General features: G+C 40.8%; 5 protein-coding genes across 8 annotated transcripts in view; all 5 read right to left on the reverse strand.

The window, feature by feature from the left end:
* The window catches only part of LOC110967045 (protocadherin alpha-C2-like), a 112,795-nt gene extending 99,037 nt beyond the window's left edge, over positions 1-13,758 (reverse strand). The window contains exons 1-2 of one of the 3 annotated variants that reach the window (XM_051954312.1): positions 11,652-13,758; positions 8,206-8,393 (exon numbers count right to left, since the gene is read on the reverse strand). In XM_051954312.1, the coding sequence (XP_051810272.1) occupies positions 8,206-8,393; positions 11,652-13,631 (2,168 nt within the window). In that variant the 5' untranslated portion in view covers positions 13,632-13,758. Of the gene's footprint in view, positions 1-8,205; positions 10,523-11,651 lie in introns of those variants that run through there. The other 2 variants (XM_051954311.1, XM_051954309.1) reach the window with 2 other exon arrangements.
* On the reverse strand, positions 824-3,253 carry LOC127535726 (protocadherin alpha-8-like). Its single transcript, XM_051954331.1, has one exon. It carries the CDS (start codon positions 3,236-3,238, stop codon positions 839-841), a length of 2,400 nt encoding a protein of 799 aa, XP_051810291.1. The 5' UTR covers positions 3,239-3,253; the 3' UTR covers positions 824-838.
* On the reverse strand, positions 3,217-7,673 carry LOC127535722 (protocadherin alpha-9-like). The gene has a single exon (XM_051954325.1). The coding sequence runs from the start codon at positions 6,889-6,891 to the stop codon at positions 4,429-4,431; it is 2,463 nt and encodes an 820-aa protein (XP_051810285.1). The 5' UTR covers positions 6,892-7,673; the 3' UTR covers positions 3,217-4,428.
* On the reverse strand, positions 7,777-20,806 carry LOC110947325 (protocadherin alpha-3-like). 2 transcript variants are annotated; one of them, XM_051954322.1, is made up of 2 exons: positions 18,315-20,806; positions 7,777-8,205 (listed from the first exon to the last, which is right to left on the reverse strand). In XM_051954322.1, the coding sequence occupies exons 1-2, from the start codon at positions 20,498-20,500 to the stop codon at positions 7,977-7,979; spliced, it is 2,415 nt and encodes an 804-aa protein (XP_051810282.1). In that variant the 5' UTR covers positions 20,501-20,806; the 3' UTR covers positions 7,777-7,976. The 2 variants fall into 2 exon arrangements, with proteins under 2 accessions (XP_051810282.1, XP_051810281.1); XM_051954321.1 differs by lacking the exon at positions 7,777-8,205 and adding an exon at positions 11,088-11,466 and having other exon boundaries at positions 18,315-20,802.
* LOC110972588 (protocadherin alpha-3-like) lies at positions 14,561-17,209 on the reverse strand. Its single transcript, XM_051954324.1, has one exon. The coding sequence runs from the start codon at positions 17,048-17,050 to the stop codon at positions 14,576-14,578; it is 2,475 nt and encodes an 824-aa protein (XP_051810284.1). The 5' UTR covers positions 17,051-17,209; the 3' UTR covers positions 14,561-14,575.
* Positions 20,807-21,603: the final 797 nt, after the last annotated feature.

Raw genomic sequence — 21,603 nt, forward strand, 5'->3', positions numbered from 1 at the left:
GGATTAAAAAGGAGGTTTATAAGCAACCCAGAATTTCATAAGGAATATACATGTGGTCTAAATGATGTCATTGAAAAGGGCTATGCAGAAAGAGTGGCTGAGGAGCAGTTGCATGGAATACCAGGAAAAGTATGGTATATACCTCACCATGGTGTTCGCCATCCCAGGAAGGGCTCTCTGCGAGTGGTATTTGATTGCGGAGCCACCTATCAAGGCACGTCACTGAACAATGAACTGTTACAAGGGCCAAATCTTACCAGCTCACTGCTTGGGGTTCTCACTCGATTCAGACGAGAGCCTGTGGCAATCATGGGTGACATTCAGGCAATGTTTCACCAGGTGAAGGTTGCAAAACAAGACAGAGACTATCTGCGCTTTCTTTGGTGGCCAGATGGTGACCTCAATAAAGAACTAGTTGACTACAGGATGACGGTGCACCTGTTTGGCTGTGTTATATTGTTAAGTAGTTATTGCATATGGTACAACATTTTTATCAATACTGCATGTGAACGCGGTTTGTTTTCGAGTGGAACGACAAAGATAGTTTCCTAAAGTTGTGTTCAGCACACGTCATAGCAATCCTCATATTAGAATTAGAAAAGGCAGTCAACAGCAATGAAGACAACAGGCTACAAATTCACTGCCTAATACGGTCCATAATATCGACCGACAAACTTAAGAATCCTGTTTGCTTTTCTTGACGTTTCTGTAGTAATGATTCAATAGGGAAATCCAAAATAAGACGTATTGCCATTTATTTGGTTATACGAAATAACCTAAATACACACGCGTCATGTCACGATCCTTTGACCACATGAAATGGTGTAGCAGTGAGAACTTATTTTAGCTGTTTTCTTACCTTTTCTTTGTTGGGTAAAGTCTGAGTTCTGGTAAAAGTGTCTCCTCCATTAATACTGATCAGTTCAGCATCTACAGGTGGAAACGGTGCAGGGAAAACCACTACGTCACTCTTGAGCGTGTCTGAGCTGAAACACACGTCATACTGCTGAGTAGATTTGGAGTAAGACCAGCTCCCGTCAGGGTGGGTGGTGATCATTGGGGCGCTGTACCTGCTGAAGTTGCCGTCTGTCCTGTGGCATCTGACAGCTATGAGACTGATGAGGCTGAGCAGAAAGATGACTGACACCGCCACAATGGCGATGAGCAGATAGAGGTTCAAATCAGAGAAACTGTCCTCCTTTATGGGCACATGTCTGAACTGAGTGTGGATGTCAGCGGTGCTTTCAACAACCACCACCTCAATAGACACAGTAGCTGACAGGGAGGGTTCTCCGTTATCAGAGACAAGCACCACCAAGGGGTGAGTTTTGAGGTCATTGTCACTCATTCTCCTCTTAGTCCTGATTTCTCCCGTGCTGGTTCCAATCCTGAACAGGTTGTTTCCTTTTGGCTCAGACAGGTGATAAGTCAGCAGTGCATTGTATCCAGAGTCTGCGTCTACAGCCCTGATCTTTGCCACAAAATATCCTGCTTCAGCAGAATATGGGATGCTCTCACTGTTGACAGATCCGTGCTCAGAATATGGAGCCAGAATTGTTGGATTATTATCATTTTCGTCTAGAATTAAAACATTGACAGTCACGTTGCTGCTGAGTGGAGGAACACCAGAGTCTGTGGCCTGAACTTTGAACTGAAATGTTTTTAACTCCTCATAGTTGAAAGACTGCAGAGTGATTATATCTCCAGTCTCTGAATTGATGTTGACCATTGTAGAAAGTGGCAGTGAGTCATTGTTGTTCTGTAAAAATGAATAGCTCACCTGACCATTTTGATCAATGTCAGCATCATCTGCTGAAACTGTTTTGATAACTGCTCCTACTGCACTGTTTTCTTTCACATAGACATTGATTACACTTTCTGTAAACAGAGGTTTGTTATCATTTACATCAGAGACGTGTACATTAATAACGCTGGTACTGGACAGAGGTGGGCTTCCCTCATCAGTAGCAGTGATGCTGATATTGTGTTGAGATGAAGTCTCTCTGTCAAGAGGACCATCCACGATCAATGAATAGTAATTCTTGTAATTAGTTTCTAATTTGAAAGGGACATTGTTGGAGATTTTACAGTTCACCATCCCATTTTTGCCTCCATCTTTATCAGATACTGAAACAAGAGCGATGGCGGTGCCAATGGATGCATCCTCTTTCACAGAGTTCAACAGTGATGTGACAGAAATTTCCGGAGCATTGTCATTGACGTCTAAAACTTGAATCAATAATTTGGCATGTGATGTGAGAGGAGAAGCAGCTCCATCACTGGCTTGTACTCGAATCTCAAAAGCATTATTCTCTTCAAAGTCGATGTTTTTCTTATTTGTCACAGTCCCAGTTTTTTCATCTATACCGAACAAATCCGTTTTTTTCCCTCGACCTACTTCACTGAACGAATATAATACTTGTCCATTTTGACCTGTATCTAAATCAGTAGCATTTAATGTTATTATTGATGTACCAATCTTTGCATTTTCATACACACTGGCCTTGTACAGCTTTTGACTAAATGCGGGAGCGTTATCATTAATGTCCAACACATTGACTATTATCGTCATAGTGCCTGATTTAGCAGGTGTTCCTCCATCAATTGCTGTCAGTGTGAGTTGAACTACAGACTGTTTTTCTCTGTCTAAAACTTTCCGAAGCATCAATTCTGGCGTTATTTTCTCTCCTTTGTGTGTCTCGAGAGAGAAATGTTCATTTTGACTCAGCTTGTAGGCATTTACAGCGTTTTTACCAACGTCTGCATCATTGGCTGGATGCAAAGGGAATTTCGCCCCTGCTGATGTGCTCTCTGTTATGTTCAATATCTGCAGCGTACTTAGAAATGAAGGTGCATTGTCATTCACATCTAATACTGTAATTTCAATACGGTACAGTTTCAGTGGATTATTAATAACTGCTTCGACACTAAGTGAACATTTGGGATCATCACCGCACAGCTCCTCTCGATCTATTCTCTGGTTAACGTAGAGAGCACCAGTCTTTAGATTTACCTCGAAATATTTTCTCTTTGATCCAGAAACGATCTGAAACATGCGAGATTCCAAATCCTGGACATTGATGTTCAGATCTTTAGCGATATTCCCGACAACAGTCTCCAGATTTACCTCCTCTGAGACGGAATAATAGAGCTGTCCATACACCGCTTCCCAGTAACAATCCAGCAGCACGAACAAGAAATACATCCACACAGAGCTCGATCTGCCCATCACATTCATTCTTCCAAAAATTCAAAGAAATTACATTGAGAATTTTTTTTTGCTATATCGTCAAAAAAATTGAAAAACGAATGTCAATCGTAAATTCCAAGAAACTGCTTTTAACCTGCCACAAGAAACGTCGCCCGGTCCTTCTCCTTCACCATCTCAGTCTCTTTGTTTCAAACGTCTGAGAAGCATCATCATCCTCTGAATCTGGGAGGAGCCGTGAGCCTCCGACGATAAAGAATAAATGTCATGGTCTACAATGTCCCCATGTGGACATTTGAAGGGACTACATTCAGTTTCAAACATAAATTACAAATATGCCGACATAGATACTCCCTTAAATATTCAGTCGGAAATATTGAAAAGGTGTTATCATCGTGATCCCTATGTTTGTGCGACAATTTCCTTGTCATCCGTTGGAAAAAGTAGTCAGTAGAATCCAAAGGAACAACCAATTGCCGTTTTTATATGTTAACAGTTTTGAAATCTGAAAAAAATGCTGAACATATGAATACACAATACTCACATTATTTTGTCCCCATGTCTTATGTTTTTTACATTAGCACATTCCTCTCTATGTCTTTGTGAGACCATGCGATTACAAACTAACATCCAGAGCCTTTGATTGTGGCATTTCCTTCAAAAGCAACTTTTCTTCTGAATTCGAATTCCATCTAAACTGAGCAGTTCCATATTTAACTATGCCAAAAAAAGTTTAATCACTTCTATTCCAGTGTCAAACATATTTTACTAATTTTCACTAAAATGCCACCAATCCCTTTAATGAAAACTTCATTACATTCAGGAAATTACGGACATTGTACTGTAATGTGACTAATTTCTTACGGCTGTACTATTTTCTTTATTAACATGTGAGTCGAGATTGGTCCTTGTCTTTGTTAAAACTACTCACAAATGACAGTAAGTACTCGATCTACTTGAAGACCACTGATGAGCTCTTTCAAAGTCTTCAACATTGAAAGCGATGTGCATCAGTGCACTAAGCATAGTAAACACATCCCAGAACATTTGCAAGAAGCAAGAAGCACACATTCAGTCAAATAAGTTCAGTGCGTCACAGTTTGTCACCCTGTTCTATTTACACTTAAAGCCAATAATAAATGTAAGCAAAGCATTAAAGAAGACCACTCATATGTGTGTAGATGTTTTTTTGATTTGTTTTCTAATGGAAGTTAAGAGGATTAAGCGCTATGTCGGACATGTATCATGGATAAGAAACCACTACAGATGCATAAAAGTCCAAATAGACTCACCGTCTCTTTGTTGGGTAAAGTCTGAGTCCTGGTAAAAGTGTCTCCTCCGTTAATACTGATCAGTTCAGCATCTACAGGTGGAAAAGGTGCGGGGAAAACCACTACGTCACTCTTGAGCGTGTCTGAGCTGAAACACACGTCATACTGCTGAGTAGCTTTGGAGTAAGACCAGCTCCCGTCAGGGTGGGTGGTGATCATTGGGGCGCTGTACCTGCTGAAATTGCCGTCTGTTCTGTGGCATCTGACAGCGATTAGACTGATGAGGCTGAGCAGAAAGATCACTGACACCGACACAATGGCGATGAGCAGATAGAGGTTCAAATCAGAGAAACTGTCCTCCTTTATGGGCACATGTCTGAACTGAGTGTGGATGTCAGCGGTGCTTTCAACCACCACCACCTCAATAGACACAGTAGCTGACAGGGAGGGTTCTCCGTTATCAGAGACCAGCACCACCAAGGGGTGAGTTTTGAGGTCATTGTCACTCATTCTCCTCTTAGTTCTGATTTCTCCGGTGCTGGTTCCGATCCTGAACAGGTTGTTTCCTTTTGGCTCAGACAGGTGATAAGTCAGCAGTGCATTGTATCCAGAGTCTGCGTCGACAGCCCTGATCTTTGCCACAAAGTATCCTGCTTCAGCAGAATATGGGATGCTCTCACTGTTGACAGAGCCGTGCTCAGAATATGGTGCAAGAATTGTTGGATTATTATCATTTTCGTCTAGAATTAAAACATTGACAGTCACGTTGCTGCTGAGTGGAGGAACACCAGAATCTGTGGCCTGAACTTTGAACTGAAACATTTTTAACTCCTCATAGTTGAAAGACTGCAGACTGATTATATCTCCAGTCTCTGAATTGATGTTTAACATTGTAGAGAGTGGCAGTGAGTCACTGTTATTCTGTAGAAATGAATAGCTCACCTGACCATTTTGATCAATGTCAGCATCATCTGCTAAAACAGTTTTGATAACTGCTCCTACTGCACTGTTTTCTTTCACATAGACACTGATTAGACTTTCTGTAAATAGAGGTTTGTTATCATTTACATCAGAGATGTGTACATTAATAACGCTGGTACTGGACAGAGGTGGGCTTCCCTCATCAGTTGCAGTGATGCTGATATTGTATTGAGATGAAGTCTCTCTGTCAAGAGGACCATCCACAACCAATGAATAGTAATTCTTATAATTAGTCTCTATTTTAAAGGGGACATTGTTGGAGATTTTACAGTTCACCATCCCATTTTTACCTCCATCTTTATCAGATACTGAAACAAGAGCGATGGCGGTGCCAATGGATGCATCCTCTTTCACAGAGTTCAACAGTGATGTGACAGAAATTTCCGGAGCATTGTCATTGACGTCTAAAACTTGAATCAATAATTTGGCATGTGAGGTCATTGGTGGGAAAGCTTGATCACTGGCTTGTACTCGAATCTCAAAAGTATTATTCTCTTCGAAATCGATAATCTTTTTATTAGTTACAGTCCCTGTTTTTTCATCAATAGCAAACAAATCCGTCTGTTTCCCTCGACCTACTTTACTGAAAGAATATAACACTTGTCCATTTTGGCCTTCGTCTAAATCGGTGGCATTTAATGTTATTATTGATGTTCCAATCTTTGCATTCTCATACACACTGGCTTTGTACAGAGTTTGACTGAATACAGGAGAATTATCATTTATGTCCAAAACATTTACCGTTATAGTCATACTGCCTGATTTAGTCGGTGTTCCTCCATCAATGGCAGTCAGAGTGAGTCTAATCACAGACTGTTTTTCTCTGTCTAAAACTTTCTGAAGCACCAATTCGGGCGTGACAGTCTCTCCTTTCAGTGTCTCGAGAGAGAAATGTTCATTTTGACTCAGCTTGTAGGTATTTACAGTATTTTTTCCAACGTCTGCATCGTCAGCAGGTTGCAGGGGAAATTTAGCTCCTGCCGCTGTGTTTTCATTAATGTCGATTGCCTGTGACGTGCTCAGAAATGAAGGGGAATTGTCATTCACATCTAATACTGTAATTTCAATACGGTACAATTTCAGTGGATTATTAATAACTGCTTCGACACTAAGTGAACATTTTTGTTCATCACCGCACAGCTCCTCTCGATCTATTCTCTCATTAACGTAGAGAGCACCAGTCTTTAGATTTACCTCAAAATACTTCCTCTTTGATCCAGCAACGATCTGAAACATGCGAGATTCCAAATCCTGGACATTGATGTTCAGATCTTTAGCGATATTTCCGACAACAGTCCCCAGATTTACTTCCTCTGAGACGGAATATGAGCGCTGTCCCATCGCCGCTTCCCAGTAACAATCCAGCAGCACGAACAAGAAATACATCCACACAGAGCTCGATCTTGCCGGCACATTCATACTTCCAAACATTCAGGAAAATTGCATAGAGAAATCTGTTCAGTATCGTCCCAAAATCAAGAACTGAAGCCCGATCAGAAAATGAACGATACTATTTTAAAGCGCGAAACAGCAATCATCGCTACATCCTCCTCCTTCACCTTCTACGCCTCTTTGTTCCAAACGTCTGAGAACATCATCATCCTCTGAATCTGGGAGGAGCCGTGATCCTCCGACGAGGAAGAATAAATGTCATGGTCTACAATGTCTCCATGTGGACATTTGAGGGAACTTCATCAACCACAACATGACAAATACACGGACATTGCTGAACTCTGAAATATCTTTGCAAGGAAATAGTAGGATTGATAACTTGCATAGACCACAACAACCATTTATAATTGTTTTTACCACGCCCGGCTCTTCTCCAAACTAAAGAGACAAAGGACAATACTCATTCAGAATTGTGTTATTTTTTTCTGTAAATTAACATATTTGTTCAGTACCAGTGATATTCACTCCAAAAAATAAAAAAAGTAATAATCTGGATTCAGAATTCATTGAAACAATGCTTCGAATTCAAATGAAATGTCGCGTTATCATTTCCCCTGAAATGTCTAACATACACCTTTGAAAAACGATTCGATTAAAACTCTAAATTTCACTCCTTACTGACGTACTGCAATAATATGCCAGCTGTGCCACAGGCCAAGTCTTTTCTTGATGAAAATCTGGATTCAGGTAAATCCTTTCCTTCCTGAAACACATGCTGAATCAACTGACTGTGCAGATTCAATCTACTTTTAAGACTACTGCTGATATCTGTCAGAAACATACAATATTTCATAAGATGTGTATCAAGCACAGTACTTACATTCTGATATTTGCAAAAAAAAAAAAAAAAAAAAAAAAATCCATTCAGACGTATTCAGCGGTAAGGACAGTCCCCGGCACATTACGACGAATAGGCAATCATTGAAGTGACCAAACCATGGCCAAATACGCAGTTTAACTCATATTTGATAGAAAAATGGACTCAAACGAGAGCTCTAAATTATTTTTCGTTTCCGTTGAAGTACAAAGCCCATAAAAATACGATTTACAATGCACGATGTTGTTTAACTGTATTTCCTTACCTTTTCTTTGTTGGGTAAAGTCTGAGTCCTGGTAAAAGTGTCTCCTCCGTTAATACTGATCAGTTCAGCATCTACAGGTGGAAACGGTGCGGGGAAAACCACCACGTCACTCTTGAGCGTGTCTGAGCTGAAACACACGTCATACTGCTGAGTAGCTTTGGAGTAAGACCAGCTCCCGTCAGGGTGGGTGGCGATCATTGGGGCGCTGTACCTGCTGAAGTTGCCGTCTGTCCTGTGGCATCTGACAGCTATTAGACTGATGAAGCTGAGCAGAAAGATCACTGACACCGCTACAATGGCGATGAGCAGATAGAGGTTCAAATCAGAGAAGCTGTCCTCCTTTATGGGCACATGTCTGAACTGAGTGTGGATGTCAGCGGTGCTTTCAACAACCACCACCTCAATAGACACAGTAGCTGAGAGGGAGGGTTCTCCGTTATCAGAGACCAGCACCACCAAGGGATGAGTTTTGAGGTCATTGTCACTCATCCTCCTCTTAGTCCTGATTTCTCCGGTGCTGGTTCCGATCCTGAACAGGTTGTTTCCTTTTGGCTCAGACAGATGATAAGACAGCAGTGCATTGTATCCAGAGTCTGCGTCGACAGCCCTGATCTTTGCCACAAAGTATCCTGCTTCAGCAGAATATGGGATGCTCTCACTGTTGACAGAGCTGTGCTCAGAATATGGTGCAAGAATTGTTGGATTATTATCATTTTCGTCTAGAATTAAAACATTGACAGTGACGTTGCTGCTGAGCGGAGGAACACCAGAATCTGTGGCTTGAACTTTGAACTGGAACGTTTTCAACTCCTCATAGTTAAACGACTGCAGACTGATTATATCTCCAGTCTCTGAATTGATGTTTACCATTGTAGAGAGTGGCAGTGAATTACTGTTATTTTGTAAAAACGAATAGCTCACCTGACCATTTTGATCAATGTCAGCATCTTGTGCCGACACTGTTATCAGAACCTCTCCGACTTTGCTGTTCTCTTTTACATAAATATTAATGTATGGCGATGAGAAGTGAGGTGCGTTGTCATTGACATCAGAAACGTGAACAGTTATCATACTGGTACTGAAGAGGGAGGGGTTGCCTCCATCACTCGCTCTAATGGTAACATTATAATTAGAGGTGCTTTCGCGGTCTAGAGGACCATCAACTACCAGTGAATAATAATTTTTATAGTTGGTTTCCAGTTTAAAGGGAGCATTGCCTTCTATGGCACAGTGCACTTCACCATTCTTACTGCCATCTTTGTCCAGCACCGAAACAAGTGCAATAGCTGTACCTACTTTAGCATCCTCCTTCACTGTGTTCAGTAGTGACGTCACAGTAATCTCTGGAGGATTGTCGTTCAAGTCCAATACTTCTACCAGCACTTTACAATGAGCAGACATTGGAGGCTGGCCTTTGTCACTGGCCTGTGCACGAATCTCAAACGCGGAGTGTTCCTCAAAATCCACATTTCCTTCTACTGTCAGTGTGCCTGTATTTGGGTCGATTTTAAAAATCTGCAATATGTGGTCCTGCTCTTTTGTGCTCAGTGTGTATATAATCTCTTTGTTTGTTCCTTGGTCTGCGTCTGTAGCGTTTAAAGTCAGTAGTGTGGTACCTATCGGCACATTTTCAAATACCCGAGTTTTGTACAAGGATTTTGCAAACACTGGCGTATTATCATTATTATCCAAAACATGAATTATGATTTCTGATGTTCCAAACTTCGGCGGACTTCCATCATCTAAGGCTGTTAAAGTCAGCGTAATCAGAGGCTCCTTCTCTCTATCTAACGCTTTCTGCAACACTAACTCGGTAGAAATACTCTCCCCTGACTTGCTTACTGCTAATGAGAAATGTTCATTAGAGCTGAGCTTGTATGTGTTTATGCCGTTCCTTCCTACATCTGCATCGTAGGCTTGCAGCAGGGGAAATCTTATCCCGGGTAATGTGCTTTCTGCAATGTCTATACTTTGTGATTTTGCAATGAAATATGGAAAATTATCGTTAACATCAAGAATACTGATTTCTATACGGTACAGCTTTAGAGGTTCGTTTATCACTGCCTCGACATTTACTGTACACTTTGCAGCTTTCGCGCAGAGCTCCTCTCTGTCTATTCTCTCATTCACGTAGAGAACACCAGTCTTCGTATTTACATCGAAATATTTCCTCTTTGATCCAGCAACAATCCTGAACATACGGGGTTCCAAATCCTGTACGTTTAAGTGTAAATCCTTAGCGATATTTCCCACAAATGCTCCGGCGTTTACCTCCTCTGAGACGGAATAAGAGAGCTGCCCAGACGCTTTATCGCGGCAACAGTCCAGTATCAGAAGCATTAAATATGTCCAGACAGAGCATTTTCTACTCAGTAAAGGCATCGTTCCTTCCGTCGTAAACACGGCGTATATTCACATCTGAAAGCGCCGATGAAACAATCCCGACGGAGACATCATATAAATAATTGTTTTTCTTTCCTTTCAGTCGGGGCTATAAAGACCGCTGTCGCAATGTACCTACTCGGTTTACTCTCTTTGTTACAAAGCTGTGTGAGCTGTCTCTGGGAGGGGCGATGAAGACATCATAAGTCAACATGTTATGGTCTACACTGTCGCCTCCTGGTCATTTTAAATATCTACACTTACAGGCTTTACTGAAATGACACTAATGCTGTGGTACGAAAACGCCCCTGAAACCGAGAAAACACATCAAACAGAGTCCACCCAAAGTGAACTGGTTTTCATTTCAGGACCACGGAGAGCACTATGCGCCTATTTTATCAATTTAAGATACAAAAGCAATATCTATAGTTTAAGAAAAACGGCTGAAGATAGTAGATGCTCAGTGAAATACTGCAGGCAGCAGGGCTGAGAGAAATGGAGATGTTGTTTGCATACTGACAGAGCCAGTTAAATGCCAATGTTACTGAATTAAAACAAATGTTTAAGGTTTGTGCACATTAAGATCCAGAATACCCAATACATACAGTTGTGTTAGTAAATTAATGTAATACATCAATTCACAAATACACAATGAAAAGAGTTTTTTCTCTCTCACAGATTTTACTATTTCACCTGCTTAAACTATGAATTATAAAATATATAAATTTACATATGAAGCACAAATATAGTAGACAGAACACAAATCGCACCTCTGAAACCAAGTAAGGCCAGACAATTGTGATTTAAATCTATAGGACAGTTTGCATAGCTCTGAAACTGCAAGCTACCAAGGATGCATACAAACTTGAATGGACTCACCTTCTCTTTATTAGGTAAAGTCTGAGTCCTGGTGAAAGTGTCTCCTCCATTAATACTGATCAGTTCAGCATCTACAGGTGGAAACGGTGCAGGGAAAACCACTACGTCACTCTTGAGCGTGTCTGAGCTGAAACACACGTCATACTGCTGAGTAGCTTTGGAGTAAGACCAGCTCCCGTCAGGGTGGGTGGTGATCATTGGGGCACTGTACCTGCTGAAATTGCCGTCTGTCCTGTGGCATCTGACAGCTATTAGACTGATGAGGCTGAGCAGAAAGATCACTGACACCGACACAATGGCGATGAGCAGATAGAGGTTCAAATCAGAGAAACTGTCCTCCTTTATGGGCACATGTCTGAACTTAGTGTGGATGTCAGCGGTGCTTTCAACCACCACCTCAATAGACACAGTAGCTGAGAGGGATGGTTCTCCGTTATCAGAGACCAGCACCACCAAGGGGTGAGTTTTGAGGTCATTGTCACTCATTCTCCTCTTAGTTCTGATTTCTCCAGTGCTGGTTCCGATCCTGAACAGGTTGTTTCCTTTTAGCTCAGACAGGTGATAAGACAGCAGCGCATTGTATCCAGAGTCTGCATCTACAGCCCTGATCTTTGCCACAAAGTATCCTGCTTCAGCAGGATATGGGATGCTCTCACTGTTGACAGATCCGTGCTCAGAATATGGAGCAAGAATTGTTGGATTATTATCATTTTTGTCTAGGATTAAAACATTAACAGTCACGTTGCTGCTGAGTGGAGGAACACCAGAATCTGTGGCCTGAACTTTGAACTGAAACGTTTTTAACTCTTCATAGTTGAAAGACTGCAGACTGATTATATCTCCTGTCTCTGAGTTGATGTTTACCATTGTCGAAAGTGGAAGTGAATTACTGTTTTTCTGTAGAAATGAATAGCTCACCTGACCATTTTGATCAATGTCAGCATCATCTGCTGAAACAGTTTTTATAACTACCCCTACTGGACTGTTTTCTTTCACATAGACATTGATTACACTCTCAGTAAATAGAGGTTTGTTATCATTCACGTCAGAGACATGTACATTAATAACGCTGGTACTGGACAGAGGTGGGCTTCCCTCATCAGTAGCAGTGATGCTGATATTGTATTGAGATGAAGTCTCTCTGTCAAGGGGACCATCCACAACCAACGAATAGTAATTCTTGTAATTAGTCTCTAAATTAAACGGGACATTATTAGAAATTTTACATTTCACCATCCCATTTTTACTTCCATCTTTATCAGATACTGAAACAAGAGCGATGGCGGTGCCAATGGATGCATCCTCTTTCACAGAGTTCAACAGTGATGTGACAGAAATTTCCGGAGCATTGTCATTGATGTCTAAAACTTCAATCAATAATTTGACATGTGAGGTGAGAGGAGAAGCAGCACCATCACTAGCTTGTACTCGAATCTCAAAAGCGTTATTTTCTTCAAAGTCGATAATCTTTTTATTAGTTACAGTCCCTGTTTTTTCATCAATAGCAAACAAATCCGTCTGTTTCCCTCGAACTACTTTACTGAATGAATATAACACTTGTCCGTTTTGGCCTGCATCTAAATCGGTAGCATTTAATGTTATTATTGATGTTCCAATCTTTGCATTCTCATACACACTGGCTTTGTACAGAGTTTGACTGAATGCAGGAGCGTTATCATTTATGTCCAAAACATTTACCGTTATAGTCATACTGCCTGATTTAGCAGGTGTTCCTCCATCAATGGCAGTCAGAGTGAGTCTAATCACAGACTGTTTTTCTCTATCTAAAACTTTCTGAAGCACCAATTCGGGTGTGACACTCTCTCCTTTGTGTGTCGTGAGAGAGAAATGTTCATTTTGACTCAGCTTGTAGGTATTTACTGTATTTTTTCCAACGTCTGCATCGTCAGCAGGTTGCAGGGGAAATTTAGCTCCCGCTGCAGTGTTCTCGCCAATGTCCATTAATTGTGATGTGCTTAGAAATGAAGGGGAGTTATCATTCACATCTAATATTGTAATTTCAATACGGTACAGTTTCAGTGGATTATTAATAACTGCCTCTACACTAAGTGAACATTTTTGTTCATCCCCACACAGCTCCTCTCGATCTATTCTCTCATTAACGTAGAGAGCACCAGTCTTTAGATTTACCTCGAAATATTTCCTCTTTGATCCAGCAACGATCTGAAACATGCGAGACTCCAAATCCTGGACATTGATGTTCAGATCTTTCGCGATATTCCCGACAACAGTCCCGACGTTGGCTTCTTCTGAGACGGAATAAGAGAGCTGCCCAAACACTGCTTCCCAGTAACAATCCAGCAGCACGAACAAGAAATATATCCACACAGAGCTCGATCTCCCCGGCACTTTCATTATTAAATCCAATGTGAAAAAGCGTTAAGCTTAGAACACCACCATAAGCGCAAACCTAACCTAAATAAAGATAAGCAGTCCAGAAGCTTGGCATATCATAAAATGGTTGTCACACCGTTCTCTTTCGCCCTCGAATTCTCTTTGTTTCAGTCGCCTGAGAAACATCATCATCCTCTATTTCTGGGAGGAGCCCCGAGCAAACCTACATGAGGTCTAAATGTGAAGGTCTATAACGTCTCCGTGTGGACACTTGCATGAACTACGTTTCACTTCCGACACAGTATAATAATGTGACAAACACCTTTGCATTCTGAATCTCTCCTAAAACATTTATCCCTACAGTTCTCTGACTCACAGCGTATTCAGAAAACCATGGTATAATATTATACAAGTCCTTGTTTTATAAATGACATAAGTTCTTTTAGAAGCTGACTGCGACATTAATAAGTAAGCTCAACTGAAAATATTGACATTATTGTCATATGGTTTGGTAAACTATTTTCTGCAGTGGACTGACACAAATTATGTTTCGAGGAAAAATAAATTCAGAATGTAAATATTATCAAACTAGACTTTGTCTTCAGAATTTGCTTTGCTGATAATTTTTTTGAAATATATGTATGCTATAAGTAATGACAGATGCACGAATTTATATATGAAGGGAAATTCTTGTATTTTCTTTTTCTTTTCTTTTTTCGTCTTTCTAATGAGGACAGTTTTCTTTTTCCTGCCGTTTGCAAGACATAGCCATAATTATGTCTTCAGCACCATGAATAGCGGCACAAACGTCACTCAACCAAATCTACAGAAAGTAATGGATCATGCCAGAAATCCATCAGCGTATTTAAAACCAGGTTTACAGCAATACATGCAAATGAATAACAATATACCCTTTGTTAAAAACTTAGTCATCTTTATTTATCGTAGCATGGCACCAGTGTATTTTAATTCTGCGCAAAGTAAAAACTAATTCTGTTCTTGTCATTCGTGTGATAGCCGTTTAGGAAAAAAAAACGTTCAGACCAATATATTCTTACCTTTTCTTTGTTGGGTAAAGTCTGAGTTCGTGTAAAAGTGTCTCCTCCGTTAATACTGATCAGTTCAGCATCTGCAGGTGGAAACGATGCAGGGAAAACCACTACGTCACTCTTGAGCGTGTCTGAGCTGAAACACACGTCATACTGCTGAGTAGCTTTGGAGTAAGACCAGCTCCCGTCAGGGTGGGTGGTGATCATTGGGGCGCTGTACCTGCTGAAGTTGCCGTCTGTCCTGCGGCATCTGACAGCTATTAGACTGATGAGGCTGAGCAGAAAGATCACTGACACCGCCACAATGGCGATGAGCAGATAGAGGTTCAAATCAGAGAAACTGTCCTCCTTTATGGGCACATGTCTGAACTGAGTGTGGATGTCAGCGGTGCTTTCAACAACCACCACCTCAATAGACACAGTAGCTGAGAGGGAGGGTTCTCCGTTATCAGAGACCAGCACCACCAAGGGGTGAGTTTTGAGGTCATTGTCACTCGTTCTCCTCTTAGTTCTGATTTCTCCGGTGCTGGTTCCGATCCTGAACAGGTTGTTTCCTTTTGGCTCAGACAGGTGATAAGACAGCAGAGCATTGTATCCAGAGTCTGCGTCTACAGCCCTGATCTTTGCCACAAAATATCCTGCTTCAGCAGAATATGGGATGCTCTCACTGTTGATGGAGCCGTGGTCAGAATAAGGTGCAAGAATTGTTGGATTATTATCATTTTCATCGAGAATTAAAACATTGACAGTCACGTTGCTGCTGAGTGGAGGAACACCAGAATCTGTGGCTTGAACTTTGAACTGGAATGTCTTTAACTCCTCATAGTTGAAAGACTGCAAGTTGATTATATCTCCTGTCTCCGAGTTGATATTAACCATAGTGGATAACGGTAGTGAGTCACTGTTACTTTGTAAAAATGAGTAGCTCACTTGACCATTTTGATCGATATCAGCATCAACTGCAGTCACAGTTTTTATCACTGCTCCTACTGGACTGTTCTCTTTCACATAAACATTAAGTAGCTGCTCTGAGAAACGAGGCGGGTTGTCATTGACATCAGAAACATGAACATTAACTATGCTAGTGGTGGAGAGAGGTGGAGTCCCTTCATCTGTTGCTACTATCGTAACATTGTAGTCAGCTATGGTCTCTCTGTCAAGCGGACCATCAACTATTAAGGAGTAATAATTTTTATAATTAGTGTCCAGTTTAAACGGGGTCTTATTTGCAATAGCAGCTTTAACTGCCCCGTTTTTTCCTCCATCTTTGTCCAGCACAGAGACAAGTGCAATAGCTGTACCTGCTTGTGCGTCCTCCTTAACAGTGTTCAGTAGTGACGTCACTGTAATCTCAGGAGTGTTGTCGTTCAGGTCCACCACTTCTACCAGCACTTTACAACGAGCAGACATTGGAGGCTGGCCTTTGTCACTGGCCTGAGCATGAATCTCAAACGCAGGATTCTCTTCATAGTCTATTTTTCCTTTCACTAAAATTGCACCAGTTCTTGAATCAATTTGAAATAAATCTAAAACATAGTCCTGCCCTTTCTGTCTGAAAGAGTATTCTATTTCACTGTTTAATCCCTCATCCGCGTCTGTTGCATTCAGAGTGATCACCGTTGACCCTGTTGGCATGTTTTCAGGAATCTGAATTTTGTACAAAGATCTACTGAAAACAGGGTGGTTGTCATTAATATCCAAAACGGTGATGATGATTTGTGAAGTTCCTGACTTTGATGGATTACCTCCGTCTACTGCAGTCAGTGTGAGCTTTATCACAGAGTCATGCTCGCGGTCTAACGACTTCTGCAGTACTAACTCGGCAGACACACTGTCTCCTCCTTTGTGAATTTCTAATGAAAAATAGTCGTTACTACTTAACTTGTATGTGTTAACACCGTTTTTACCAACATCTGAATCTGATGCCTCTATGAGTCCAAATTTGACCCCTGGTAAAGTGTTTTCTGGAACATCAAGCGATTGCAATTGCTCAGAAAAAACAGGTGCATTGTCATTTATATCTCTTACAGTTATCTCTAAACGATAAAGCTTCAGTGGGTCGTTGATCACAGCTTCTAAATTAACTGTGCATTGTGTAGCCTTCGCACAAAGCTCCTCTCGGTCTATTCTTTCATTCACGTAAAGAACTCCCGTTTTCAGATTTATGTCGAAATATTTCCTCTTCGATCCACTAACAATCTGAAAATTACGAGACTCTAAATCTTGCACGTTTAGACTCAGATCCTTGGTTATATTTCCAACAGAAGACCCCGGGTTTACCTCCTCTGAGACGGAATACGAGAGCTGTCCAGACACCGCTCTCCAGCAGCAATTCAGCAGTACGACCACAAAATAAGTCCGCAAAGGGCTCCTTCTGCTCAAAAAATACATGATTATTTCCAATCCACAACCGCATAAATCCTCGTCCAGCTACAGCCGACCAATGCTCGAAATGAAGGGAAAACTCAAAAGTCCAGATTCTCACATTTTTACCAGCCCGCTGAATAACGATTTTCACCCTTTCTCCATCGCCCTTCGTCTCTTTGTAACAAAGCCCACAGAAACATCATCATCCTGTGATTCTGGGAGGAGTTTGTGGCTTCTGAAATAACGTTTGGATGTCATGGTCTATAGTGTCACCACGTGGAGAAGTTAAACAGCTACACTTAAACAGGAATAAGTGAATTACTGTTAACGTGTGCAAACAGAATAGTTTACCAGTCACAATAAATATAAATGTTTTCTCATATATTCAATGACGACGACAACCTGAATGTCACAAATATTCTTTGATTTCTATCTTTCATTTGTTATTGTTTCTTTTCTTTCTAAAAAAAAAAAAAAGAAAACATGCCAATTTACCTCACATGGTGCAGATAAACCGGCTTATCACAAGACAGAAGCACGATGTACTTTAAGTGTAAAACATTAGATACAGTAAAGATACAGTAAGAGCTGGAACTATTGATAGCACACAAATGGTACAAGATTTCACTATCATGAAATAAGCTGTTATAAACATCCCTAATGTGATAAAGGGTTTTTTAATCATTAATTTGAAATTAAAATAAATTTCATGAAATCTGTATTAATATGAGAGGGGAAACACATTTTTTTCTATTGTCGACGAACAAACTCACCCTTTTTCCACCCTCCAGACCACACACGATACACTGCACCTATTTAAACACCGCAGACAACCGCATACATTAAAAGAAAATAATTAAAAATTTAAATGTGCGAGGCTTCTGAACTTAAAATTATATCATTTTTCTGGCTCATGTGTAACTTAACATGTCAACACATACCCAAAGCCATAAAACACATATTAAAATAAAATCTGGAAAATTACAAAGTAATTATCAGCACATAAGAAAAGAAAAACGCCGAATTTGTCAGTTGTCGAGGGTGAAATTATACAAGCTATTAAACTCAGTTTCTTACCTTTTCTTTGTTGGGTAAAGTTTGTGTTCTGGTAAAAGTGTCTCCTCCGTTAATACTGATCAGTTCAGCATCTACAGGTGGAAACGGTGCGGGGAAAACCACTACGTCACTCTTGAGCGTGTCTGAGCTGAAACACACGTCATACTGCTGAGTAGCTTTGGAGTAAGACCAGCTCCCGTCAGGGTGGGTGGTGATCATTGGGGCGCTGTACCTGCTGAAATTGCCGTCTGTCCTGTGGCATCTGACAGCTATTAGACTGATGAGGCTGAGCAGAAAGATCACTGACACCGCCACAATGGCGATGAGCAGATAGAGGTTCAAATCAGAGAAGCTGTCCTCCTTTATGGGCACATGTCTGAACTGAGTGTGGATGTCAGCGGTGCTTTCAACAACCACCACCTCAATAGACACAGTAGCTGACAGGGAGGGTTCTCCATTATCAGAGACCAGCACCACCAAGGGGTGAGTTTTGAGGTCATTGTCACTCATTCTCCTCTTAGTCCTGATTTCTCCGGTGCTGGTTCCGATCCTGAACAGGTTGTTTCCTTTTGGCTCAGACAGATGATAAGTCAGCAGTGCATTGTATCCAGAGTCTGCATCTACAGCCCTGATCTTTGCCACAAAATATCCTGCTTCAGCAGAATATGGGATGCTCTCACTGTTGATGGAGCCGTGCTCTGAATAAGGTGCAAGAATTGTTGGATTATTATCATTTTCATCGAGAATTAAAACATTAACAGTCACGTTGCTGCTGAGTGGAGGAATACCAGAATCTGCGGCTTGAACTTTGAACTGGAATGTCTTTAACTCCTCATAGTTAAAAGACTGCAGACTGATTATATCTCCAGTCTCTGTGTTGATATTAACCATAGTGGATAACGGTAGTGAGTCACTGTTAATCTGTAAAAACGAGTAGCTGACCTGACCATTTTGATCGATATCAGCATCAACTGCAGTCACAGTTTTTATCACGGCTCCTACTGGACTGTTCTCTTTCACATAAACATTAAGTAGCTGCTCTGAGAAACGAGGCGGGTTGTCATTGACATCAGAAACATGAACATTAACTATGCTAGTGGTGGAGAGAGGTGGAGTCCCTTCATCTGTTGCTACTATCGTAACATTGTAGTCAGCTATAGTCTCTCTGTCAAGCGGACCGTCAACTATTAAGGAATAATAATTTTTATAATTAGTGTCCAATTTGAACGGGGTCTCATTTGCAATAGCAGCTTTAACTGCCCCGTTTTTTCCTCCATCTTTGTCCAGCACAGAGACAAGTGCAATAGCTGTACCTACTTGTGCGTCCTCCTTAACCGTGTTCAGTAGTGACGTCACTGTAATCTCAGGAGCGTTGTCGTTCAGGTCCACCACTTCTACCAGCACTTTACAATGAGCAGACATTGGAGGCTGGCCTTTGTCACTGGCCTGAGCATGAATCTCAAACGCAGGATTCTCTTCATAGTCTATTTTTCCTTTCACTAAAATTGCACCATTTCTTGAATCAATTTTAAACTGATTGAGAACGTGGTCTTGACCTTTACTTCTCAATGAATAATCTATTTCAGCATTTATCCCATCGTCTGCGTCAGTTGCATTCAAAATTATAACGGTGCTACCCACTGCTAAGTTCTCAGATATACGTGCCTTGTATAAAGAACTAGTGAAAATCGGAGCGTTATCATTATTGTCTAAGACATTAACAACAATTTGTGATGTGCCTGACTTGGGTGGATTTCCTCCATCGACAGCAGTCACTGTAAGTTTTATTGTCGCCTGTTTTTCTCGGTCTAAAGCTTTCTGAAGCACAAGCTCGGCTGAAATACTATCCCCTCCTTTGTGAACATCTATAGAAAAATAGTTATTTGGACTGAGCTTGTATGTACTAACGTCATTTTTCCCAACATCGAGATCCGATGCCCCGATAAATCCAAATTTCCCCCCTGGCACAGTACTTTCTGCAATGTTAAGAGACTGCAAATTCTCAGGAAAATACGGTGCATTATCATTTATATCCACGATATTTATCTCTAAACGATAAAGCTTCAGTGGATCATTGATCACGGCTTCTACATTGACAGTACATTTTTTAGCCTTTGCACAAAGCTCCTCACGGTCGATTCTTTCATTGACATAAAGACTGCCCGTTTTTAGATTTATGTCGAAATATTTTCTCTTTGATCCGCTCACAATCTGAAACATACGTGCCTCCAAATCATACACGTTCAGATTTAGATCTTTAGCGAGATTTCCCACAGGAGTTCCCGGGTTTACCTCCTCCGATACAGAGTAAGAGAGCTGTCCAGACACCGCTTCCCAGCAGAAATCCAAAAGAACAACGACTATATAAATCCCAACAGCACTGCGTGTCCTCCGCGTCGACATAATTTTGTCCAGCATGAACACAGCATATGGACTGTTGTCTCCAAAATCCCGTATTTTAAATCGAAGTGAACGTGATGAAACAGAATCCAAATGACTTGCTTTTAACGAGAAAGAGGCAAAACGACTGCCGCACACAACATTCTCTCCCTGCTTCTCTTTGTAACAAAGCCTCGAGAAACATCATCATCATCCTCTGAATCTGGGAGGAGCCTCGAACAACCAACAGAGCATCAAAATGTGATGGTCTACGATGTCCTCGTGTGGTCATTGGAAAAAACTACATTCAGCAACAAGACAGACAAAGCATTCCCCCGAACCTTCAAATCAATCTAAACAAACAAAAAACTTCTTTTTTTTTTACTTATTCATGGATACTTAAGGATTAATATGAAGAAAAAAATACAAACATTATTTCTGTGTTTCTTCAAGTCTATAAATGAAGGAAATTAAAGTAGAGAGGTAAATGATCTAATTGTAGGCAAATATGGCGCACATCATGCTTCGTTAAATTTGTATTATTGTAAGAAAACTTAAAAAAAAGGATATCAATGTACAACACCAGGGAAACTAACTATGCACTAGGTGGTTAATGACATTTCCGTTTTGAACCCCTGAGACCTCTCACCACACACTACAGTGCTCATTTCAGCACCATGGACAACGGCATGCACACTTTTCAGTTGCTTGCTTTAGTCGAACTAATGCCATTACGTCGATTTGTGTAACAGCACACATTTTAAATATGACACGTCTGCAAATATGTGTTTTAATTAAAAATGTGCCTTATCATTATCTGAGAAGAAAATGAAAGGACACGTTTCAACTACCGCATTAGCGAATAAAATGGCACATGGCATAAATTAGTATTCACTTGTGCAAACAAAGCAGTTTCCCAGTAACAACAAACACAATAATTTTCTAGTATATTCAATATTGAAGTGAATTCAACAAAATACTCTTTTTCGTTTCGTTTGCATACTTTTTTAAAAATAAAATTGCGTGTGCAAGGCTTACGAACTTAAGAGCTTATGAGCCATGCATTTCAACACACATCCAAAGTCACAAAACACGTTTTAAAATAAAATCTGGAAAATTACAACGTAATGAACAGCACACAT

This window comes from Acanthochromis polyacanthus, chromosome 10 (genome assembly GCF_021347895.1).
Source record: "Acanthochromis polyacanthus isolate Apoly-LR-REF ecotype Palm Island chromosome 10, KAUST_Apoly_ChrSc, whole genome shotgun sequence".
Lineage (NCBI taxonomy): Eukaryota > Metazoa > Chordata > Actinopteri > Pomacentridae > Acanthochromis > Acanthochromis polyacanthus.

Excerpts from the sequence above, each read along its gene's own strand:
- LOC110947325 (XM_051954321.1), bottom strand. The coding sequence starts at position 20,500 with ATGCTGGACAAAATTATGTCGACGCGGAGGACACGCAGTGCTGTTGGG. Across the intron at positions 11,467-18,314 it reads ACAGACGGCAATTTCAGCAG|GTACAGTGCCCCAATGATCA; the intron begins GTACAGCGCCCC and ends CAATTTCAGCAG.
- LOC127535726 (XM_051954331.1), bottom strand. The coding sequence starts at position 3,238 with ATGAATGTGATGGGCAGATCGAGCTCTGTGTGGATGTATTTCTTGTTC.
- LOC127535722 (XM_051954325.1), bottom strand. The coding sequence starts at position 6,891 with ATGTTTGGAAGTATGAATGTGCCGGCAAGATCGAGCTCTGTGTGGATG.
- LOC110972588 (XM_051954324.1), bottom strand. The coding sequence starts at position 17,050 with ATGTATTTTTTGAGCAGAAGGAGCCCTTTGCGGACTTATTTTGTGGTC.